The 25638-nt window shown below is 42.7% G+C and overlaps 1 protein-coding gene and 1 pseudogene across 1 annotated transcript; both read left to right on the forward strand.

Annotated features, from left to right (window-relative positions):
• On the forward strand, positions 1-25377 carry NRROS (negative regulator of reactive oxygen species). Its single transcript, XM_033089571.1, has 3 exons — positions 1-43; positions 19491-19611; positions 23171-25377. Exons 2-3 carry the CDS (start codon positions 19504-19506, stop codon positions 25139-25141), a joined length of 2079 nt encoding a protein of 692 aa, XP_032945462.1. The 5' UTR covers positions 1-43; positions 19491-19503; the 3' UTR covers positions 25142-25377.
• Positions 12609-14117, forward strand: LOC117012989 (elongation factor 1-alpha 1-like; annotated as a pseudogene).
• Positions 25378-25638: the final 261 nt, after the last annotated feature.

The raw sequence follows: 25638 nt of genomic DNA on the forward strand, positions 1-25638 counted from the left end.
GGAGAGGATGCGCCCGGCGGAGCCGCCTGGGCCTGCGGGAGCCGTGAGTATTTCCTGCGTGGTGGGCAACCGCTGCCCTTCTGGAGGTGGGCGAGCTCGGGCCAGGGTGGGTGGTAGATCAGCGTCCCTGGCCCACAGCTTGCGGCTGACTGGGAAGTTGTGGCTTGCTGCATCCAAGCTCCACCGCTCTTGTGCCCAGTTTGGCGGCTACAGCTCTCGCTAGTGGAACTACATCCCTCTGTGAGCACTCAAGAGCTGAATGAGGTCAAGGTGGTGTAGAGTAGTAGAAACAATTAGGGCTTCAGACTCCTGGTTTGAAAGTTTGATCTCTGGCTCTGTGGGGAGAATATCTGGGTCTCGGTTTATTTATCTGCAAAGTGGGAACAATGGTGCTTCTTCCCGGGCTGGGTGACTGGATGCAATGAGACTACTCTGTGAGTGCTCAGCGTGCTGAGTGCTTGGATCTTATTTTCTGCTCCACAATGTGGACTGAGAGTCAACGTGTCATAGATGAAGACACTGATACTCATTGACAGCAACACATACTTGTGGATGTCTTCCAAGTGCAGGCCTGTTTAAGATGTTGGGGGCAGAGCTGTGACATAGACAGGCAAAGCCCCTTACCCACAGAGTGTCCTTGGGAAATTCACTAGGGTTCGTTACTTGGACCCACAGCTAGTAAGTGTCAGAGGGATACTAGGTCCCAGACTTTTCTTATCCCTTGTCCAGGCTCCTCCATAGCCCTCGCGGCCTCTCCATGTGGGCTGGATTCTGGAAGGTTCAGCATATATCCTCATGCGCTCAGGAGCTGACATAAATAAGTAAGGAGCCACCGACCCGGCTCTGTACTGCCCTCAGAATGGGCTGCCAGCTCACCTCATCCCTGAGAGAAGGTGACCATGTGCCCCACAGTGGCTGGGACTCAAGGAGGTGGAGGCAGGGTCCTAAGAATTAAGCCCCAGGATAGGGCTGGTCTCGGGTGCTGCACTTCCAGGGGAAGTGAAGGGAACCCACTGGATTTTTCTTCCGTGATGGGTGCAGCCCATTAGAAGTTTGGACCGTAAAAACATTTTGAGTTTTAGAGCTGCCCTTCCGAAATCTGCACTCCCTTTACCCACTGGCTGTGCTGCACAGCATCTGCGGATGCCCCTGGTTTGCTGGGGTTTTTGGCCCTGAGACTTATTTATTTGTCTTATACACCCCATAGGTTTTTACATGTATGTCTGAGAGTTCCTAGACAGGATTATAGAACCTTGGGCCCAGGAAAACAAAATACAAAAAGCTTGACTCCTGCCTTTAGGTTAAACCAAACCAAACCAAACCAAACCAAACCAAACCAAAACAAAACAAAACAAAACAAAAAGCCTATTTCACAAAGAGGGTGTTTTCATCTAACATGTTTCTCATGGGACTTCCTGAAAACCCATATAAACCTGAGTCCACATGGTGTTTAAACCCATGCCTCCCAAACAGAGAGTAGGCTCCCCGTGTCTTTGTCCTGGGTCCTGTGTTAGGAATGCATTGCCTATTTGACTCTGGTCTTTCTTTGTCGTGGAAGACTGACATCAGTACTGATTATAACCCGTGTTTGGGCTGCAGTGTGTATTCACACCACAAAATGTAAACCAGACTCTCAGAAGGACAACTAGGTGTGCCCCACACCACGCTCAGATCTACATTATATAACCACGTAAAGTTAGGGGAGGGTAGGCTCTCAACCACGACTGAAAAACATTATCTTTCTCAGGATATGCTTGTTCTATGCTCAGTAATGCTCACTGGTGTGTCTGCACATTAATGATAAATATTTTTGCCTTTGGTAGAACTTTTTTAGTATACTAATTTCCACTCACCCTCCTCCCCCAACTATGCTCCTCAACTTCATCATTGAACAAATTGTCATGGCTCAATGTGTGGGGAGCTCTGGGCTACATTAAGTGATGATGTCTGACAGCAGAGAGAGTCAAGGGGAGGAAAAAGGGACATTGATACTTGGATCTTATCGAGCCTCACAAGCAACTAAATCTGAGTTTAAGGGTCTTTTAGTTGCAAATGACAAAAATCCCATCAGTTTGGCTTCAGCAAAAAAAGAGGATTTGTTGTTTCAAATAATCAAAAAGTCTATGGGGGGAACAGCTGCACACATCCAGATGCTCAAACATTGCCAGGAATCCGTCTGTCTCCATTCCTCAGCATGGCTTTCCTCTGTGTAGGCTTCATTATCAGGCAGGACCTAAAGTTGGTGGCAAAGATGGGTGTCTGAAGCTCAAACCTTAATTACCATCAGTTTGGCATTTGAAGCATAAAAAGAAAGCCTCTTTCCCAGTAAAATCCTTGGATTGATTCTCATGGGTTTGGCTTCTGGGAACCCATTATAAACCAATCACGGTGGTTAGGGGAATAGGAGACTCTGATGGGTCCAGCCTTGTTTATAGGCCCCTCCTTGGAGCCAAGAGTTAAGGTCAGACTCAAACAAACATGGAGTTCTTAATAAAGTAAGATAGTTGATTGCAAGATAATGTCAATATACTTAACACTACGGAATTATACACTTAAAAATGGTTAAGATGGTAAATTTTATGTTCCGTCTATTTTACCACAATTAAAAATTAAAATAATAAAGAAAAGAAAGGAAAGTGTAATTTCCTCAAAGGAGAGTTAAGGAGTTGTTACCAGAAGGAGAAATGAATGTGGGTAGGCAAAACCAACTGATTTCCAGAGCAAATGGAGTCAGGTGCTGAGACAAAACCACATGTGTCTTCTCACTTTAATACATGAGTGGTTTCAGACTGAACAAAGGGACGAAAGGAGGAAGTAGAACCCTGTCGTGATTCTCACCAGAGAGGTGGGCTAGAAGAGCAGTGCTGGTACCAGTGATGGGCTAAATGTGGCTACAAAGTCCTGTGAGGACACAGGGACTCCCCACGTCCAGCCCCAACCCAGAAGTTCACCTTGGTCAGGTGCTATGCCATGTGCCCCAAGCACCTTTCTGCTGCCCCTCCAAGAAAGAAAATCATCAGGAGGGGATGTCTCTTCAGCAGATAGCAGCATTTGGGTCTCTTAATGATAAATATTTTTGCCTTTGCCTTTGCCCTTTGTCTTGTCACTCTGGCTCTTGTCAAGCAGGGCCTAAGTGTCTGAGGCAGCCCAGCACCCACAGTGACTGGCAGGGGCTCATCTTGGAGTACACACCATGTTCTCGAATAATCTCATGTCACTCCATTTTAGATGTCAGGCTGGACACTGGCTCTTCCTGATTCTCCTTGTTGTCCTCCTCTCATGGTCCATTCATGAACTTGCAGGTCTCTCCTGCTTTTTTGGTGTCTCCTACTGGTAGTGCCGCCAGATGCCAAGACTGAGCTCTCTCCCTCAGCATGCTGGGTCAGTGGGTCTTTCCCTACGTGGCCCTGGGCCACCTCCTTCAGCTTCAGACACATTAATGGTCTTATCATCACCTAGCCTGGCACCATGTGACATCCTCATGAGATTCCCCCATGGCCTTTCTTTTGTTTTAGGTTCTTGCACCCTTCCTCAGGTCCCGAAACTGAAGCTTCCATTTTAGCTAATCATACTGGCTTTATTTCCTTCTTAATCCCCTGGTTTTTTCCTAGGCTTTCTAGATTCTTTTGCAGAACCTCTAAAGGTCCTCATCTTTGTCATAGATATCCTCCATGGTGTTGACAGGTTGCCTCTTCCCCACAGAAGACCATGATCCCATAAACACTGAGGGGTGCTATTCAGAATATCAAACATCACATGGTACAAGCACTGACCAATCAGAACGCACATTGTCATTAGAAGCAAGGTCCTTGGGGCCCCTGCTGGGTCAGGTGTTACCTCCTTGGTTGCTAGATCATGGTGAGGGCCTTGAGAATGCTGAGAATGTGGATAGGTGGCTGGGATGGGGGATCATAGGGTAGCTGTTTACCAATAAATACATACCTACACAACCCAGCTGATCATTCATTCAATGTATATTCCTCTCAGATAGGTGCACATTGAGCACCTCCTACCTGGGCCAGAACTCAGCTCCAGTTTTGGCTTCACTGTCTACAAGCTATATGGCTTGAGCAACTCGCTTTGGACTTTTCAAGTCTTGGATTTCTTATGTGTAAAATGGAGATAATAAGCAGGGACTAGAACATAGATACTTGTACACTAATGTTCATAGCAGCGTGATTTACAGTAGCCAAAAGATGGAAACAACCCAAATGTCCACTGATGGATGAATGGATAAACAAAATGTGGTGTGTACATGAAGTGGTATATTATTTGGCCATAAAAAGGAATGACATGGGGCCAGCCCGATGGCTCAGGCGGTTAGAGCTCCATGCTCCTAACTCCGAAGGCTGTCGGTTCGATTCCCACGTGGGCCAGTGGGCTCTCAACCACAAGGTTGCCAGTTCGATTCCTCAACTCCTACAAGGGATGGTGGGCTGTGCCCCCCGCAACTAGCAACGACAACTGGACCTGGAGCTGAGCTGCGCCCTCCACAACTAAGATTGAAAGGACAACTTGACTTGGAAAAAAAAGTCCTGGAAGTATACACTCTGTTCCCCAATAAAGTCCTGTTCCCCTTCCCCAATAAAATCTTAAAAAAAAAAAAAAAAAAAGGAATGACATTTGGATTCATGCTATAAGGTGGAGGAACCTTGAAAACATTATGCTAAATTAAATAAACCAGACACAAAAGGACAGATAACACAGGATCCCAATTATATGATTCTACTTATATTCCACTAGAATAGGCAAAGGTACAGTGAAGAAAGAATAATAGTTACCAGGGGCTGACAGGAGGGAGGAATGGGGAGTTACGTTTAATTGGTACAGAGTTTCAGTTTGGGATGATGAAAGAGTACTGGAGATGGATGGTGGTGAGATTACACAAAACTTTGAATGCACTTAATAGTATTGGGAAGGGGCTGAAATGGTAAATTATATGTATATTTTACCACAATAAAAGAAAATGGAAGTGGTAATGCCCACTATGTAGAACTGTTGCAAGTATTAAATGCAATCAAATATCTGTAAGAAGACTTCAAAGCTCAAGTGCTCTTATTATTAACCAATAGCATTAAGTTATAATCCAATTGTCTTGGATTCATTCAAGAATTCCCTAAACATCATTATTTTTGGGGTGGGTGGGGATATTCTTCTGTGCATTCAAATAAGTTTCAGAGAAAAAAAAAAAATCAGCCTTAGCTAGATAGCCACCTTGCCAGTACAATTTGAGGTATTTTGGAAAGAGCAAAATTCTCTCTCTTACCGTCTTGAAACTACACCATGAAACTTTATTATTTTTCATCATTCCCTATATAAATACCCATTAAAGAACAGTGCATGAAAAAGTATACGGGTAATTCACACTTTAGTGTGAGCTGCTTTCCTCCTAATTCTGGCTGAGAACACTGAGGTAGTGATTATCAAATCTTTTTTTTTTTACAAGACAGAAATTTTTTTCCCCAAATGAAATAGCTGACTTTGCCCTCTCAATTAAATTGAGATTAAATTAATTAAGTTGCCCCAGAAGATTGAAAAAGTAGGAACTTTTTAAAAAGTTAAATCACTTGATATGCATTCTGAAGTATTTAGGGGAAAGTGTACTTCCCCCTAATAGATTGATGACTGTAATCTATTTTGAAATTAATAAAAAAATATGATAGATTGAAAAATGGATAGATGGATAGATATGTGATAAAAACAAGTATAGCAAAAAGTTCATAGTAGAATCTAGGTGGTGAGTATACAAATGATTGCTGTCAAATTCTTTCAACTTTGCTATTTTAAAATTTTTTCATAAAAAAGGGAAAAAGTTAAATTACTGACAGTACCTAGTACCGTGTTTCCCCCAAAAAAGACCTAGCTGGACGATCAGCTCTAATGCATCTTTTGGAGCAAAAATTAATGTAAGACCCGGTCTTATTTTAATATGATATAAGACCGGATCTTATATAATATAATATAAGACTAGTTATAATATAATATAATACCAGGTATAATATAATATATGATATGATATGATATGATATAATACCGGGTCTTATGTTAATTTTTGCTCCAAAAGACACATTAGAGCTGATAGTCTGGCTAGGTCTTATTTTCGGGGAAACATGGTAGCTGCTCACATTCATTTTCATAAGCATAAAAGTCAAATAATAAAAAATTTTAAAACTTCCATAGGAACTGTAACTATAATATACTATCATATTACTTGCATTGTTGGGTTATTGCTGAACTGAACTATTAGGATGTTATAAGGAGATGACCCAGGTACTGGGCCTTGGAGGATGAATAGGATTTGGACAGTTGGAGAAGACCAAGAGAAGGCCCTTTCCCACAGAATAAACAGTGTGTGAAAATGCATGATTTAGTCAAGGATAGCAAGTATCCCAGGCTAGCTGGGCCTTGCGATATTGAGGTTGAGTTTTGCTGAACACACAGACAAGGTTTGAATTGCAGCTCTTACGTACTCTAGCTCTAGGGCCTTTTAAACCTTTGCAAGCCTCAATTAGAATGTGTAAAATTGGGATGATAATATTTGCCTGCTATGATTTTGTAAGGAATATTATATGTAATAGCATAGCACTTATCCCATGATGAGCACTCCATAAACACTAGCTATTACAATTAAGAGCCTGGAAAGAAATCTTGGAGCTTGGATACAATCCCATTGAGCTAGTCAGTAATCAAGAATCCATATCATTTTATTCCTCAGTTGTGCTTTTTCTCAAGAGAAGCAAAGATGGGCAGGGGTTGGGGTGATATATTTCCACTCTGGGCAATAAGCCTCAGTTATCACCTATAACCCCTTCACCCACAGGCTCTGGGAGGTATTGCTTTCTCTGAGCATCCCAAGGTCCACACCCTGCAGCTCACATGGATGGAAAAGGGTTCTGCAGTTCCTCTGTTTTATTTATTTCAACACCAGCTCCCTGTTTGCACAGAGGAACTCTGACTTTCTTTTAGTTCTGACACTATCTTGTCTTACAATGAAGGCTACAACATTCCTTATATTGACAAAACTTTTTCACACACATCTCTCATTCATTCTCAACACAACCCTGTGAGGTCAGCAAAGTTGTTATCATTGTCACCAATGGCCACCTTGGGAAGTTGAGTGCCTATCCACAGATATTATATAGGCCCCCATATACACAGGTAACACCACGGAACTACCACTAGCCATCTACGAGCAAGGTGTCATCTCCCCAGTGGAGCAGATTTGTACTTTTTTTTTTCTTTAAACTTTTTATTTATTTTAAGTGTGTTTTTCCAGGACCCATCAGCTCCAAGTCAAGTAGTTGTTTCAATCTAGTTGTGGAGGGTGCAGCTCACAGTGGCCCATGTAGGGATCGAACCAGCAACCTTGTTGTTAAGAGCACCGCACCACGCTCTAACCAACTGAGCTAACTGGCCACCCCCAGATTTGCACGTTTTAAGACCTGTGGCCAGATGCAGCCTGTGGCTATGAAACAGAACAGAGTGCAATGACCTCTGTTGGTTCTAAAGGGCTGACCCTGACCACAGAAGGAAGCCGGTTGACTCATCTGTAGCCCTGAGGAGACCAGTCAAGGAGGGTAGTGCTCTCTACCCACTCCACTCACTGGCTGCCCAAGGGAAGAGCTGCTATGGCCTCCAACCTCCTTCCTAGAGGAGGCAGAGCCTCTGCCACTCCCAGACAACACTCTTCTCGCAACCCCGGTGGAGCGCTGGCTGACCAAGTGTGCGAGGCTTGGGGTGGGAACAAGAGATCTGGATTTTAAACCGGTGCTTGGAAACCATTGCACTGTGTTCTCTGTGGCAGCTTGTCCATATCATTTCATCTCCCTGGCCTCAGTATTCTCACCTCCAAAACAGTGGTGAGTAGTGCCTTCAGGAATTCTATAGTTCTTTTCAAAAAGATGGTCATTTACTAAATTTGAATGAAAATGCATTTGCCAGAAGAGATACAAGCAATAGAACTGTCCTTTCTCACACAAATTCTCAAGACCATCCATTCAAGGAGCATTGCGACAAATTCAAAATGATACAACTCCTCACTTACTTGCCCAGGCGTGGGCGGGGGAGATCAATATATCCAGGCAAATATCAAGAGACCCCAATAGTACAACCAGCCACTTACAAAGCAGTGAGCTCCTACCCTGGTTGTGCTGAAGCACAAGCAGGTTGACAATTGGGGGTGATTATGACAAAAACTGTGTTTTTAAACTTCCTTTTAAATCTTGTCTTAATACAGTAACACCCTTGCAACACAGGCATTGTGATTCTCATTTTACTGGGGAGGTAATTGAGGCCAAGAGCTGAGTGGTGTACCCAAAGTCAGCACCAGGCTTTGAACTTGCTCCATCTGTCCCCTTAGCCTAGGCTCTTCCTTCTGGGGCTGGGCTAAGAACATGCCCAAATCTAAATTCCTGAACCCTGAAAAAGGAAAGTAATGTCTATAATAAAAGTTATCTTAGTTATTAGTCAATAATAGTTTTTCTTCCATTAACTCCAAACATGACCATTTGAAGCACAATCACAGTAATTTCAATCTAAATACCTGTAAAAACTTGTCTATTTCAGGGATATTTATTAGGCTCTGATTATAACATATATTTTAATTTTTAAGCAATAATAAATTGCTTCTATTATTTTAAAACTTGTTTTAATACAGTAATCAAAAGTGATTATTGGAAAATTGGGAAATACAAAGAAGCAAAAATACAGATGGGGAAAAAGTAAGTATCAGGTGCATTTCCCCCCACTGTTGAGATTCTGATGCGGACCCTTTCAAATATTTTCTATGCACTTGCAGATGAATGCATATTCTTTTAACAAACTTGGAATTATACTCTACATTCTGTTTCGCAATCTCCTTTTTTCTTAATATTTTATTACGAACGTCTTTCCATGCCAATAAATACATTGCTGCCAAAGCATTTTTGATTGCAGCATGTTATTCCTATCCATATAGGAATCCACAACCTATTCCATATAGTTGTGTCATAATGTATTTAGCCACTCTTACCATTGTTGGACTTTTAGATGGCTTCCACTTTCTTTTATTATTACTCATGTTGCAATTAATATTTCTGTAAAAATATTTTTATATGCATTATAATGCCTTAGAATAAATTTCTAAAAGTGGAATTGCTGAATCAAAAATAGTCTGTGTTTTTATGGTCTTTGATAAATTGTGCTAAATTGTCCTATAGAAAAAGTGTGTCAATTTGCTCTCCCCCTGGTAGTTTATGAGACAGTTCTTGGGGGCGGGATTCAAAAGCCATTCTGTTGCTTATAGTTTAACAAATGCATTATTAAGAAAAAAAGCCAGAGAAACAAATCATGAGGTCTGAATTCATACACCACTATTCTAAATGCTCTGTCTCCCCAATCTTCAATTTGCAAGTTCTTTTTTAGTGCATTCACCATCTGAATATTGATTTTTTGTAAAATATAGGAATATATTTATTCGCCCAAGGACTATAACTGGCTCTTTACTTTTATAACTTTTTTTTTCCATTTTCTTTTACATGTAATTCTAAAATCATAATTGAATAAATCTTTGGATTGAAAAGTACACATTTTGGACATTTCTACAAAGATACAAAAAATGGTCAATAAATACATGGCAAATGCTCAACATTATTACTAATTAGGGAAATGCAAATCAAAACCATGAAGCGATAGTACTTCCCACCCACTAGGATGAATATAATAAAAATGATAGAAAATATCAAGTGCTGATGAGGATGAGGAGAAATTGGAACATTAATAATGTTGCAAACATCATGCCCCTTTCCCTCTAAATAATTCAATGTCTGTTTTCTGAGAACAAGGATAGTCTCTTAGGTAACCACAGTACAATGATCAAAGTCTGGAAATTTAACATTGATGTAATACTATTATTTCATCTATTTTCTGTGTTCAAATTTTGCCAAGTACCCTAGTAATCCACCTATAGTAATTTAATCATTTAGTTAAAGAGGTGTCTGCTGGTTTTTCCACTATAAAGCTGTTATTTTTGCCTGTGTAAAATTAACAAGTGACTTGTACTATATTAATGTCTTGTTTCCCAACAAATTTTTGTTCTTTAGTTTTACCATTCTTTGATGACTCTTGCCTGTAAGATGCATTTTAAAAATACATTCCTCAATTCAGATTTCAGCCGCTTTCTCTAATTTTCAAGTAGCATCGTAAAGCTTGCATGCACTTAAAAAAAATAGTATGTTCCATTTTGTCCTTTGTATTTAAGCATATTAAAGAGCACAAGTCCTGTTTTAGTTAGGTTCTTTCTGTTGGCAAGATGCAACACTTGGGCCAGCTACTGGGGGTGGTGATGGTGGTGGGGTGCTATCATGAGATAACATGGAACTTGCAAATCGACCCAGCCCTGTAAGGCGCCATCAGGAACCCCAAGAATCAGCATTCCAGCCCGTTCTCTCTACCCTGTCTCCCAGCCTGCATGGTCCACATTCTTGTCGTTCTTTCTCGTCCATTTTCTCTCATCTCTGCCCTCTGTTGACTGCTTCATTCTTTTCTGCTCATATGCCTTGTCATCTACCACATAGCTTCTGCTTCTTCATGGCAACATGCCTCAAAAATTCAACTCTACCTTCTCTCTCTGTGCCTCTTAGCTCCAATTTCCACTGCTAATTACTCAATTCTCTCCCTTGTCTCTCTGCACTGGGATCATTCATAGGGTGCTAGTTGCGTGGAAGGATTGACCTCCCCTGGTCAAATGCTTTCCTAAGATTCTGTCAGCTTGGTGGAGGTGGAAGTGGAAGTGGTGGTGAGGTCGTGAGCTTCTCCTGAGGGCCGCCACTCCAGAGGGATTGTGGGTGTGGTGGAACAGAACAGTTGTCCTGGATAGTGGAAGCTACATTAGTACATCAACTGTATTTCTTGAATCACAGTCGGGATACATGATCTAACACTTCTATGCTACTTCCAGGTATGAGAAGCTGTCTGGAAGCTCTAGTTTGAATGTCAGAATGTTTAAATTTCTGGGTTATTTTAAAGGTTTATGTGTATATGCATTTTTTAAATTTAAAGTTTACCGAACACCTTTCTGAAAAGGACATTTGAAAAATGTAGATTCCTGAAAATTTTGAAACAAAATGTTACCATAATTTCCCATTTCCCCTCTCCTTTAGGAACTCCAACATTTATTTCATTATTCTGACTTTTTTTATTTTGAAAAAGATTCAAATTTACAGAAAAGTCGAAAGAAGTACAATGGTAAATTTGCCAGTTGGTAATATTTTGCTTTAATTCTCTCTCTCTCCCCCTGCCATTTGAAAGTAGGTTATATAAATTGCAGGCATAAAAATTTTCCACCCTAAATATTTTAGCCTATGTATCTTAACAATAAGGGCACTTTCCTGCATAACTAAAACATTATTATCGTACCTAAGAGAAATTAGCAATAATCTGATAATATCATCTGTGTACCTAGTACTGTCTGAAAACACATCATTTAGTACATATATAAATTTCCCCAATTGTCTCAAATTTTTCTTTTAGAGATTTTTAAAATTCAAAATACACTCAAGGTATATGTGTTGGACTTGGATATTACGTTTCTTAGTCATCTGTAATCAGACCTCCCCTCTGTCCCATTCCCTGCCTTTCTCGGTTTTTCAAAACTTTGACTTTTTTTAAGAATCCAAGCCAGTTGTCTTGTAGGACATCCTACAGCCTGGATCTGTCTGATTGTTTCCTCATGACTGGCTTCACGGCAAACATTTTTGGCAAGGGCACTATCGAGATGGAGCTCTGTGTTACCCAAGGCATCACACCTGGAGGCTTAGGACGCATGTGGTCTCTCCATGGGAGATGCAAAGTCTGACTCTATTTTTTGCTAAGAATCAAAGAGACCAAAGCTGCTTGCCTGAGGCTTTCAAATACTTCTTGGTAGTAGGAATTGTTTGAAGTGGTCATAGACTGGGGTTTCTGTTATTATCTATTCTCTGTGGTCTGTGACCAGCTGCCCTTTCCTTTCTCCCAGGATCCCAGGTGATATTTGCTCTTTTATTTTTGTTGAAAATGCAGACTCCCTTCCTGTGGAGCCCTCTATCTAGCACCTGTGTCTTTCGTATTTACTGGTGTCACCATCATTTACATCCCACCCTTGTGCATACTTTGCTTCTAGAGATTCCCTCCCCCAGACCAGCCTATAAATATTTGTTTGTAATACCAAATACCTCTGAGAGTTACCCACTTTCTGCAAAGACTTCTTTCTTTAAAATTTTTTCATCTTACTTTGAGGAGAAAAATTCTCAATTATATGCTAATACATGTACAAGACTCTTAACACTTGCTAATAGTGCCTTCAGCAAAAGGTTGTAGTCCCAGCTCTGGTAGCAACTGCTGTAGTAGTATTGGCTGAAGAAGGCAGGGAGGTGAGAGAGTCGGGGTATGAGGAGGTGATATTCAGGTTGCCCCTGAATATTAGAAATCCAGCATCCTTTCCTAAAAATGAATCCAAAAACAAAACAAAACCAAAAGTCAGGTCAGAGTTACTCCTTAGTATTCCCAAACTTGAATATGAGGAGACATTTTTATGGATAAAAATACCTGAGATTGGCCCTTACCTGATGGTTATGTTTCACTATCAGCTGATTAGACATTATATCACAACAGAAAACTACTTGGAATTATTATAATAATCCTTTAAAAAAGAAGTTATAGCTTTTATGTGCAGTGGGTTTGCTGCCAGAACACAGGTGTCATGAAAACCACCGCTAAATCTAAGCCAAAATGGGAAGGGAAAAGACTCATATCAATATCATTGTCATCGGACATGTAGCTTCTGGAAAGTCTACCCCTGCTGGTCGTCTGATCTACAAATATGGTGGGATCGACAAAAGAACCATTGAGACGTTTGAGAAGGAGGCTGCTGAGATGGGAAAGGGCTCCTTCAAGTCTGCCTGGGTTTCGGACAAACTGAAATCTGAACGTGAGCGGGGAATCACTACTGGTATCTCGCTGTGGAAATTCTAGACCAGCAAGTATTATGTGACCATCACTGATGCCGCAGGACACAGAGACTTTATCAAAAACACGATTACAGGCACCTCAGGCCGACTGTGCTGTCCTGATTGTTGCTGCTGGTGCTGGTGAACGTGAAGCAGGTCTCTCCCGGAACAGGCAGACCCGTGAGCACGCCCTTCTGGCTTACACACTGGGCGTGAAACAACTAATTGTTGGTGTTAACAAAATGGATTCCACTGAGCTGCCTGACAGCCAGAAGAGATACGAGGAAATCGTTCAGGAAGTCAGCACCTACATTAAGAAAACTGGCTACAACCCTGACACGGTAACATTTGTGCCAATTTCTGGTTGGAATGGTGACAACATGCTGGAGCCGAGTGCTAACATGCCTTGGTTCAAGGGACAGAAAGTCACCGTAAAGATGGCAGTGCCAGTGGAACCACGCTGTTTGAAGCTCTGGATTGCATCCTGCCACCAACTTGTCCAACGGACAAGCCTTTGGGTCTGCCCCTCCAGGATGTCTACAGAATTGGTGGTATCGGTGGTCCCTGCGGGCCGAGTGGAGACTCGTGTTCTCAAACCCGGCACGGGGGTCACCTTGGCTCGTCAGTGTTAACAACTGAAGTAAAGTCTGTTGAAATGCACCATGAAGCTTTGAGTGACGCTCTTCCTGGGGACAATGTGGGCTTCATTGTCAGGAATGTGTCTGTCAAAGATGTTCGTTGTGGCAATGTGGCTGGTGACAGCAAAGACGACCCACCAATAGAAGCAGCTCACTTCACAGCTCAGGTGCTTCTCCTGAACCATCCAGGCCAAATCAGTGCCGGAAACGCACCTGTGCTGGATGGTCACACAGCTCACATGCTTGCAAATTTGCCGAGCTGAAGGAGAAGATTGATCGTTGTTTTGGGAAAAAGCTGGAAGATGGACCGAAGTTTTTGAAATCTGGTGATGCTGTCATTTTGACACGGTTCCTGGCAAGCCCATGTGTGTTGAGAACTTCTCTGACTATCCTCCTCTGGGCTGTTCGTGACATGAGATAGACAGTTGCTATGGGTGTCATCAGAGCAGTGGATAAGAAAGCAGCTGGAGCTGGCAAGGCCACCAAGTCTGCCCAGAAAGCTCAGAAGGCTAAGTGAATGTTACCCCCGATACCTGCCACCCCAGTCTTAATCAGTGGTGGAAGACGGTCTCAGAACTGTGTGTCTCGTTTAACTGTTTGGCCACTTAAGGTTAATAGTAAAAGACTGGTTAATAATCACAATGCATCGTAAAACCTTCGGAAGGAAAGGAGAATGTTTTGGGGACCATTTGAGGTTTTTTTCAGTGTGTGGCAATTATTAGTTTTAAAAATCAGTGCTTTTTAATGGAAACAACTTGACCAAAATCTGTCACAGAATTTTGAGACCCATTAAAACAAAGTTAGTGAGAAAAAAAAGAAGTTATATATTATTAATACAGGAACATCTACATACATTTGGGAAAAAAAAGTAACAACAACAACATAACATGTGTTTAAGTGTCAAAGGGACTGACATAAAAAGAGATGTTGCTGCATTCCTGAACTATTTTGATTCTTGTGACGATACAGACTTGGAAATTTCAGGATTTCACGAAGCAGAGACCAGTCAAAAGATCTCACTCATCCTTTCTTCTCTGTCCATTGCAAAAGCCAGTATAACCCACATGTCCCCCGGACTGGAGCCACTCCTTGGACTGCATGTCGCCATCATCTTCTGTTCAAGCAATAGCAATCCTGAGCCCACAACTGCTGTGGTCATGGGATGGATATGAAAGCACTGCCCCAGCTGACAGCCACACCACTGCCAGCAGGATCAGGATGCCCTTCCCAAGGGAGTAAATATTCCCATCCCTTTCATTGTTTCCCTCAGCTCACTGCCCATCAACCAGTCATCTTGTACCTTCCTTGGATCAATGAAGCAGCAATTTTTCCTTATTACTTTGTGACAACAGAGAAAGCAAACAGCATAATTTCTAAAACAGAGGAATTTTTGCAGCTGATATGCATTCTTCCTCCTCACTGTTAGTGTTCTCTTGTTTCAGAATACAGTCTTCATGTTGTTTTTATGAATTGAATTGGTTTTCACCACTTATTTGTTATAACCAGATCTGAGAGAGAAAAGCCAGACAAAACGCCACATTGTCTTTCTGCCTAAAAAAAGGAATACTCTTTATAGACAAAGAATGGATATGGGACTGAATCACAGGTTTCCATAACCAATTAATAGTTACATAGAGGATGCCATTGAGCATTTGAGGTCCTAAAAAAAGGACTTCTTAGGGAAGAACCAACAAGGACATTTTGTGATGACTGGACACAACAGAATAGTTAGAAGATAAAGAAAAAACATAAATTCTACATGAAAAGGACTTCACTTTAATGTGAGGTAGGATTTATAATCTTAATATCTCTGAGTTAAATGTGTTACAGAGACAGCACAGAATCTTGTCTCTTAGCACCTGGTCAGTGGTGTCTTATCCTTCAAAGCTTTTCGCTAATTAAAAAAGCTCACAGTCTCTGCTTTAGCCATGTTCATAATAACCATGATTGGATAAAAGATATAGGAAACTTTATAGAAATTGTCAGCAAAATAAAAGGATGTAGAACTTATAGATTACATATCAAAGAGAATGTGTCTTATCATTTTATGCCTCCACACTTGGAAGGAGCTTTTCGACTTTATTCTCTGGTTTGAGAAGAACAGATACAAGCAGAGTCTTTTAATGCTTTTGCTTATGTCAGGATCTCAGGTCTTATAATCGGTTACTTTCCCAATGGTCCCTCAGACCAAAATGAGACATGGTTCTTATTCAGCCCCTACTTGGAACAGAGCCCCTACTTTGTATTGACTCTGTGGCTCCCACAGTGGTTCACAACCTATGAAATGGGAACCATTGATCCAAGCCCTTTTAATTATAGTGAAGGGAGGTTCCAGTTTACCCATTTAAATTATCAATGTCATACTGCCATGTGTGCCCTCCTTCGTAATTGTTTGCCATTTACTTCCCTTTCTCATCTTATCTAAGATGAGCAACATTTGGCTTTAAAAAAAAATGAATATATTTTTTGGAAGATGTCAGAGAGATAGAAGTAAAGTAGGACAATTACTTATTTGCACACTCAAGCTTAGACGCTGTCATACAACTGAAGACACTGTTGTGTGTGGGTGGAGGAAAGCAGTCCTGTACACGCAGGAGAGGGTTCATGAAATTTTTCAATGAGATTTGCCATCCAAACTGTTTATATTGTACTATTTATATTGGCAAGACTCTGAGGAAGCCTTCTGGATCTATACACTCCAAGAAGAGTGTTTCTCAACCTAAATGGTTATTATTTTCAATCTTTTATTTCTTTTCAGAGTCATTACATACCTTTTTGTTTAGTGCTGTTCCAAGCCCCATTCTCATTTACATCATTGTATCATTCAGGGTCCAACCAAGGAACAGAAACACACAAATTATTTAAAACAGTAAATTTAATTCAGGAAATCGGCTACACATGACAGAAGAGGCTGAGATACCAACCATGGAATAACTATCCCAGAGAATAATAACTTCAGGAAGCTGTGACCTCCCCCTAGGGAGGGAGGGATAAAGAGGGATAAAGGGTTTACCACAACCTACGAGTCACCAGAAGAAACTCAAGGATTTCTCTGTCCAACGCAGAGCAGGCAGGGAGAGAAATACCCTGGATTCTCTTCTCCTTATGCCTTCTCCCCTCCCCATGGTGCCTCCCATTGGCCAAGACAGCTGGAGGCCTGCTGACACCTAGAACTTGGAAACAGCCTTCAGAGGTCAGCCCCCTGCAAACCAGAGCAGGATGGGGGAAGGATAAACCATGGATCTGAGGATAAATAGCTCTCAACCAGCATAGTCCTCTGTTCCTGGGATTAGCCTTGTTCTGGAATTTATTAATGTAGAATTTTTAATCCAACTTTCCCTTATATTTTTCATATGTTTAGTTGGTATAATGATATATTCATTCTTTCAGCCAAATTATTCATTATTTTTTCCCTCTTTGTGTGGCTGCTGGATTACTTTGGAGAGTACACATAGGAATGACAACCACTCAGCCAGCTCATTGGTGTTTTGAACTCATAAATAATAATTATGTCATTAACTAACTTCACAGATAACGAAACACTTTCACATACACCATTTGATTCTCATTAAAACTCTGAATAGTTATCATTATCCCCATTTTATAGAAGGATTACCTGAGTCTCAGAGACTTTATGTGAATTGCTCAAGGACAAATAACAAATACTGGAGCCAGGATTCAAATCTTGGTCTGTCTGGTTCTAAATTCCATGATCTTCCCATGCTGTCTCAGGAGAGGAGTTGCCCAGAGGGTACAGCAAGAGTTTTTCTGGGCTGGTTGACTGAATTTAGAAGGAAGGAGGAAAATATGTTTTAAATTTGCAAAAATTTTCTTGTTGACCCAGAAATTAAAATTACACTCTGGGCGTGACACCAGGCCTATTTAACGTTCTAGTCTAAAGAGTTACATCTTTCCTGAAGAAATTGCACTCTTGCCCTGAACACATCTAAATTCAGTATTTCAGTATTCAGAGCTGGCTCTTCTAGAAGGCTGAGTGTCACAGCAGCATTCACCATCCCAAGCCTGACACGGGGGTAGAGGGATGTGACACGGGGGTAGAAGGGAGGAATCAGGTCCACAGTTCCCATCTCCCTGTCTCTCCTCAATAAAATACAGGACACCTAGTATCTGAATGCCAGATAAATGATGAATTTTTTTTTTAGTGTAAGTATGTCCTAACTATTGCATGGAACATATTTACACTAAAAAGTTATTTGTTATTTATCTGACATTCACATGGCATCTTGTAATTTGCTAAGTGTGGTAGCCTTATCTGAAGGTGGGCAATGATCCTAAGATTTCAGAGGAGTGTGTGTGTGTGTGTGTGTGTGTGTGTGTGTGTGTGTGTGTGTTGGGAGGATACTGAGGACAGGAGCCCATATGCCTCTGTATTTGCCATCTGTGCCCTGTACATGACATGAGGTGATAATTCCTGAACAGGTGCAGAAGCGGAAGGAGGGTCTGGAAAGGGGATTTCCAGTGTTGAGCAAGTACTGATGAATTCTGAATTGGAGGTTCCTTCTGTGGTAAGGAGAGCTTACCTTCTGTGGTAAGCAGTGAGGGTTAAAGTTGATTTACCTGGTTTCACTTAGCTTTTCTGTCAGTCTGTTTTCACTGGTGAGTATTCAAATATGACCAGGAAGTTAAAATTAGCCTTAGAGATCGTGTAAACTTATTTAAAGAAAGGGAAAGAGGAAGGGGCCCTAGATAGCCAAGACGTGTCAGGCAGAAGGGTCCACGGAATAGGTGAGGAGGTTCGTGTCAGCCCTGGTGCTGCTATCCCAGGAGACTGGAGAGCAGACCCTGGGATCTTTCCCAGTTAGATGTCAAGGAAAGGATGGGGCAATTGGAACACTGGGGCCAGGCACTTGCCTCAGATTCTGAGGAATGCAGAGCCGGGAAGGGGTGCCACTGGGGTATAAACTCTCCTAACAGGAGGACGGTCAATTCAACAGCACCTACAGGGAGAGAAATTACCCTGGTTTCTCGTCCTGGGGATCATGGAGGGGAACCTGAGAGATGTTTCCAGCCCTGCTCTTAAGTTGATCTGAAACCTTGAATAAGCCATTATCTCTGGGCCTTTGTGTGTTCACTTATAAAAAATGTGATGGTGAAGGATATATGACATTTCCATCAGGGCTCCTCTTAGTTCTAAAATTCTGCTGGTATATGTATAATTTTAGGCCTTCTCATGACTTCTGTTCTATGCTCTTTGGCCAGGTAAGAAGGCTGATAATCAAACTTCATCAATAATCTTTATTATATATGAAGATTTCATTTTCATTTTCCCCTTAGATTTTCCCTTATCCAGGCAAAATATAAAAACCCTTTTTTCAGAAGTCTACATACAAATGAGTTAACCAATGAGATCTACTTTTTTACTAAAAATCTCATCTCAACCCAACAATTAGCAACTCTATGTGACCAGAGGCAACAATATTTCAATCCCAGTTTACCATTCATTCATTCACTCATTCATTCATTCATTCATTCATTCATCAAATATTTATTGAGCTCAGGTGATGCATCAGGCAGATTTGACCTTTGGGAGGAAAACTTCAACAGAACTGTAAAACATGGCAACCTCTAGGTGACCTGAGACCTGGTTCCTCAAATCCTTTGCTTCTTACTTTGTTGCTGGATTCGGGAGTTTCAGTGTTCAGCCCCCTGTCCATCAAAACGAAAATGAGTTCTTATTGACAGTTGTAGTGAAAGTTTGAAAGTGTTGGCTAACTTGAGGTATTAAAGAATCTGTGGGTTCCCACCGGCCTATCGCTGTGGACTTTCAAGACCAGACAAAATTAGGAAGTGGCTCCTTCTACTGAGAGTCCAGAGCAGCGCTCTGGGATGTCCTTCTCTTACACGCTTCTTCCTTGCCTTCTGTCCACAGTGCTGCACTTGAGATGGAGTTACTGCCTTTCTGGCTCTGCTTGGGTTTTCACTTCTTGACAGTGGAATGGAAGAACCGAAGTGGAATGGTCACAGCAGCTTCCCAAGGGGGCTGCAAGTTGGTGAGTTTTCCCGGGGACTCTGAGTTGTCTGTTGATCCTGTCCTGACGAGGTTTGGTCTGTTTGGAAAGCTGATGGATTGTCAGTCAAGGAGGGCAGGGAATGAATGAATCTGAATCACTCAGTACATACCTGGCACGATGCCATGTGCAAGCTGCTTTTTAACTGAAGGTTAAGATGAGGCCTGGGATAGGCTCTGCCCCACCTGTTTCATACCTGCTGAAGACACAGGGCCCCAGAGACAGGTCTCGTCCAGCCATCTGGAGCAAGAGCACCTTGCCAGAAATCTGGATGACTGAGCTCCACTAGTGGTGTTAGAACGGATCATGGTGGGGCATATTAAAGTCGGGGAAGCTCTGCCTCAGAATTTCTGTATGAGCCAATACCATGCTTAAACAGCTGTGCTGAAGAGCGCACTGCCCACGCTGCACTGTGGAGCAAAATCCTTGCCTGCGCTAAGGCTTTAGATGATCCAGGGAGTAAGACATCTGAGCTTTTATGGTTTACCTCTCCAGGGCTTTCAGCCTGTATGTGGAAACAGACTCAGCTCATAACAACTGAGCATGTCTAGAAATTTTCTCCATTGCCTATAACTCAGTGATATAAAAAATCTGCCTGAAAAACATACATCTAATAAACATTTCTTGAGCTCTGTTATCCATGAGGCACTGGGGAAACAAACTGGATGTCAGGATTAATACTTATATTCAAAAATGTATTCTTAAGGCTGATGAAGCTTAAAAACCCAGCTGGCCATAGTTCTTAACCATTGTTAATAACCTCTAAGCACTACGCTGTAGTATACTCTAGTGTGGGGTAGAAAATATGAGTGAGACGAAGTTTAAACCCCAGTCCCATCACTTAACGAGCTGGTGACACTGGCTACTCTGTGTCTCAGTTTCCACATCTGTAAAATATGGAGGTAATGATACCAACCAATAATACCATAGCACTGGGTTGTTATGATGATTAAGTGAGTTAATGTATGTAAAGCACTCAGGACAGTGCCTGCATGCCACGTGTTTTATCTGTTATCCTTGTTGTTAGTCTCTGCTACACAGACTTCCGTTATTCCCTTACAGAGGCAATGAAAGATTAACTTCACAGTAGCTAATTCAGCAGTTACCAGGCATAGGAAGAGGGAATAAAGTCTTGAGTTCTCTGACAGTCTTTCAGGGTTCAGGCCAGATGCCCTTCCTGACTCTCTCCAGCCTGGGGGCAGGAATATGCGAACTCAGCTGCCAGTGAGCTCAAAGAGTAGATTTCCTGTGGCTCTTTTCAACTGAGGGCTGAGAATTTGAGAGTCCAGGTGCCCTCCATTGTCCCTCCTTGCATTAGCCATGCGTCATTATCATAAAGTGACATGGTAAGGTTTTCTCGGGCTCTGCTGGCTCCCTGGACCTCTTGTAAAACCTCGGGGATTTGCAGAGATGTGACCCCACTGACTGCAGCAGCTGTGGTGAAACAGGGTCTCTCACAGCTTTTGGAAAGCCCCGAACCACAGCATTCTCCAGAGAGTCTTTGTGTGGGAGAGACCAACACTTACTCAAATAAAGAAATACACCTCGTTTCTGCATGGGGAGGTTCAATTTTGTAAAGATGTCAGTTGTCCCCTGATTACTCCATGATTGTAATGCAACCCCAGTCACAATTCTAAAGACTTTTTTGGGGGAAGGGAGGTGTGGAAGGAACTTGACCAATTCATCTGGCAATGAGAAACAACTCAAATGCTCAACAATAGGAGATTAATTAATTAGATCATGCTAATCATTATAGCTAACAATTCTTGAGCACTTACGTGTCAAGTTCTGTGTTCAATGTTTTACATAAATCATCACATTGAATTATTCTTCTCCCCCAAAACCCTATGAGAAAATTACAAGTATAATTTCCATTTTCCAGGTGGAGTAATAAAGATCCTGACTGGTTAGATGACCAGCCCACAGTCACCCATTTGATAAAAAGCAGAACTAAGCTGGATTGACCCTAGAACTCTTGCTCTTAACCATTGCTGTATTCATGCAATGAACTAATAGTTACTAAAATTAATGTGATCAAATTTATTTTTATTGCCAAGGCGATATGTCTATCACATATTGTTAAGGGGGGGAGTAGATGACTGAACAGTTTGTAGAGTGCAGTCTTATTTTAACATTTTAAATTTTTTTTTAGGAAAGGTAGATAATATCTTTAGAAAAGCGTCCAAAAGGAGATGTAAAAAAGTTAATGATGTTTCTTTGAGGGAGAAGCTGAGGTTACTGAAGAGTTTAATTTTCTGTATTTCCATACTATATTCGTTTTTAATTATTAGGTTTTATTTTAATAATCAGGTAAAGAACTTGGGGCTCCGAGAGGTGAATTACTTGTCCAAAGCTAATAAGAGGCAGAGCCAAGGTTCACACTTGAGTCTGTTACCTCTCCAAACCTGTGTTTCTTCGTCTCTATCAGGACTTTTCTGCCCTGTTCCAGTATTCCACTTGCCCGCTGGGATTGGGCCCACAATTTTAGGCAATCATGGGCCTTGTCCTATTGACCAATCTGTGCAAAAGGATGCCATTGCTCTTCTATCTTATCACTTAAAATTTTTTTCCTGGACACCTACCTTTCTGACAACCTGTGGCTGATGGTTTTCACCAATTTTGTAAAACACTGGGCTTAGTTTATCCTGAAGCTTGAGTGACTTCTGCAATGAGACTAGGGTCATCCCATCCTTCCTATCTTCTTACCTAGCACAATGCTGGTAGATGGTATCCAGGAAAAACACTGAATTAGGCATTTAGAGCTCTGGCCTCTGGATGCAGCTCTGCCATTGACTATTCGCTTCTGTCCAGACCCCACTGTACCTCTCTGTACAATTCAGGGTGATGACGAGCTATGAAGCCCTCTTAAGCTATAATATTTATCAATCCAGAATGTAGAGGAGTGTCCCAGGGAAAATTTCTCTGGGTGAAATGAAGACACGACCGCACCATTGGTCATTGGGAAGAGGCCCTGTTAGACACACCGGTGTTATGGTAATAGTGATTGCAATGCAATAGTGACCGATGACATTAATAGCGCCCACAGTTTGTGCAGCCTCTCACCTAATCTCATTGCAATCCTCTGAAGTAGATACTATCTTTATATACATTTTCCAGAGAAAATAACAGAACTAGGCTAAATTAGTTGCCCAAGGTTAAACAGGAAATAAATGGCAGAGATGGGATTCAAATCCAAGGAGAGACCTGGTCCTCAATCCTTCTCATAGCTAAAACCAAACACCAGGTACAATTGTCACCATTCAGCACCCGATTGACAGGAGCTCTGATCTTTTCTAATACACTGTGTGTTTTAAGTGAGGCCTGGAACTCAGCTCCTAGCTGACTATTTTAAGGTGAAGTTTAAGAACGAAGAAAGGTTCCCTTTTGTTCTATAGTTTCCAATCCTTTTTAAAAAGCATTATGATCTCGAGAGCCATTCCCAGACGTTGCAGGAACAGTCTGATGAATGAAATAAGCTTTTGTACATAAACCTCTGTCTCAGCAGCCTCCTCCCTGCTGACCAGTGTATTTCTGGACCTAGGTGGATGGAGTCGCTGACTGTCGAGGGCAGAACCTTGCTTCGGTGCCCAGCAATCTCCGGCCCTACCCCCGCACGCTCATCCTGGACGCCAACCCTCTCAAGACCCTGTGGAATCATTCCCTCCAGCATTACCCTCTCCTGGAGACCCTCAGTCTGCATAGCTGTCAGCTGGAGCGCATTGGTCGTGACGCCTTCCAGGAGCAGGTCCACCTGCGAAGCCTGGCGCTGCCTGACAACGCCCTCTCTGAGAGCTACAAGGAGACAGCAGCTGCCTTCCGCAGGCTACAGGGTTTGTGGAGGCTGGACTTGTCGGGAAACTCCCTGACGGAAGACATGGTGGCCCTCATGCTCCAGAACCTCTCTTCACTCGAGTCTGTGTGCCTGGCAAGGAACACCATCATGAGGCTTGATGATTCTGTCTTTGAGGGCCTCGGGCACCTCCGGGAACTGGATTTGCAGAGGAACTACATCTTTGAGATTGAGGGTGGTGCCTTCGATGGCTTGACTGAACTGAGACACCTCAACTTGGCCTATAACAACCTCCCTTGCATTGTGGACTTCAGCCTCACGCATCTTCGGCTCCTCAACGTCAGCTACAACGTCCTTGAATGGTTCCTGGCATCAGCGGAAGAGGCTGCCTTTGAGCTGGAGACACTGGACCTCTCTCACAATCAGCTGCTGTTTTTCCCGCTCCTGCCCCAGTCCAGCAAGTTGCACACACTCCTGCTACGGGACAACAACATGGGCTTCTACAGGGACCTGTACAATATCTCGTCACCGCAGGAGATGGTGGCCCAGTTCCTCCTTGTGGACGGCAACGTGACCAATATCACCACAGTCAACCTCTGGGAAGAATTTGCTTCCAGTGACCTTGCCGATCTACGCTTCCTGGATCTGAGCCAGAACCAGTTCCAATACCTGCCCAATGGCTTCTTAAAGAAAATGCCCGTCCTCTCCCACCTGAATCTCAACCAGAATTGCCTGATTACGCTCCACATCCGGGAGCATGAGCCCCCAGAAGCACTCACGGAGCTGGACCTGAGCCAGAACCAGCTCTCAGAGCTGCACTTGGCTCCGGGGCTCCCTGGCTGCCTGAGGAGCCTCCGGTCATTCAACCTGAGCTCCAACCAGCTCCTGGGTGTCCCTACTGGCCTTTTTGCCGATGCCAGTAACATCACTACAGTTGACATGAGCCACAATCAGATCTCACTTTGTCCCCAGCCAGCTGGCTTAGCAAGCATGGGCCCCCCTAGTTGTGTGGATTTCAGGAATGTGACATCTTTGAGGAGCCTCTCTCTGGAGGGCTGTGGGCTGGGAGCTTTACAAGACTGCTCCTTCCAGGGAACCACCCTCACTCATTTAGACCTGTCTGGCAACTGGGGGGTTCTGAATGGGAGCACTGCCCCTCTCCAGAATATTGCCCCCACATTACAGGTCCTGTCTCTCAAAAACGTGGGCCTCAGTTCTAGCTTCATGGAGTTGGACTTCTCTGGGTTTAGGAATCTGAGGGACTTGGATCTGTCGGGAAATTCCTTGACCAGTTTCCCAAGGTTCAGGGGCAGCCTGGCCCTGCAGACCCTAGATCTTCGCAGGAACTCGCTCACAGCCATTCCCCAGAGGGCTGTGTCTGAGCAGCTCATGAGAAGTCTGCGGACCATCTACCTCAGTCAGAATCCATATGACTGCTGTTGGGTGGAGGGCTGGGGGGACCTACAGCGTCTGCACAGTATCGCCGACGTGGCCATGGTCACTTGCAACCTCTCCTCCAAGGTCATTCGCCTGATAGACCTGCCCAGAGGCACGCCTCAGGATTGTAAATGGGAAAGGGTGGACATGGGCCTGCTGTACCTTGTGCTCATTCTCCCCAGCTGCCTCACCCTGCTGGTGGCCTGCACCGTCATATTTCTCACTTTTAAGAAACCTCTGCTTCAGGTAATCAAGAGCCGCTGCCACTGGTCCTCCGTATACTGACCTGGCTACGAGCCAAGGTTAGAAATTTGGTCCGTGCATGGAAAAACACTTTGTCTGCCAGATTTCAAGATCTGATGCAGAGGACAAATCTGATGAATTGAGGTTTAAATTAAAGTGTAAAATGTTTCCATCCCTTAGTCACCCCAAGTTCTTCCTCCATCATTATGATTCATCCTTATTATCCTGGTAAAATATTTATTAAGCGACATTTTACAAAAACAAAAAACATGTCTCATAAATATTTTTTAAATCAAACACAGCTTGTGGATTTTTTTCTTTCTTTAATGTTTTTTGGTAGCTTCACTTAGATTATTTTTCAGTGCCCTTCTTTTGATGACGTCCACGGAGCTGGTGTGAAAGTGTGGTGATTCATTCCTACTGTACAACAAAAGCAATTCAAAGAGCATGTCCTCTGGATGGTGAGAGCCACTGCCCTGGGGCCAAAGACCAGAATTTTAGAGTTGACCTGGGGGATCTGAGATGAGTACTGTCACCTC

This window comes from Rhinolophus ferrumequinum, chromosome 2 (genome assembly GCF_004115265.2).
Source record: "Rhinolophus ferrumequinum isolate MPI-CBG mRhiFer1 chromosome 2, mRhiFer1_v1.p, whole genome shotgun sequence".
Classification (NCBI taxonomy): Eukaryota; Metazoa; Chordata; class Mammalia; order Chiroptera; family Rhinolophidae; genus Rhinolophus; species Rhinolophus ferrumequinum.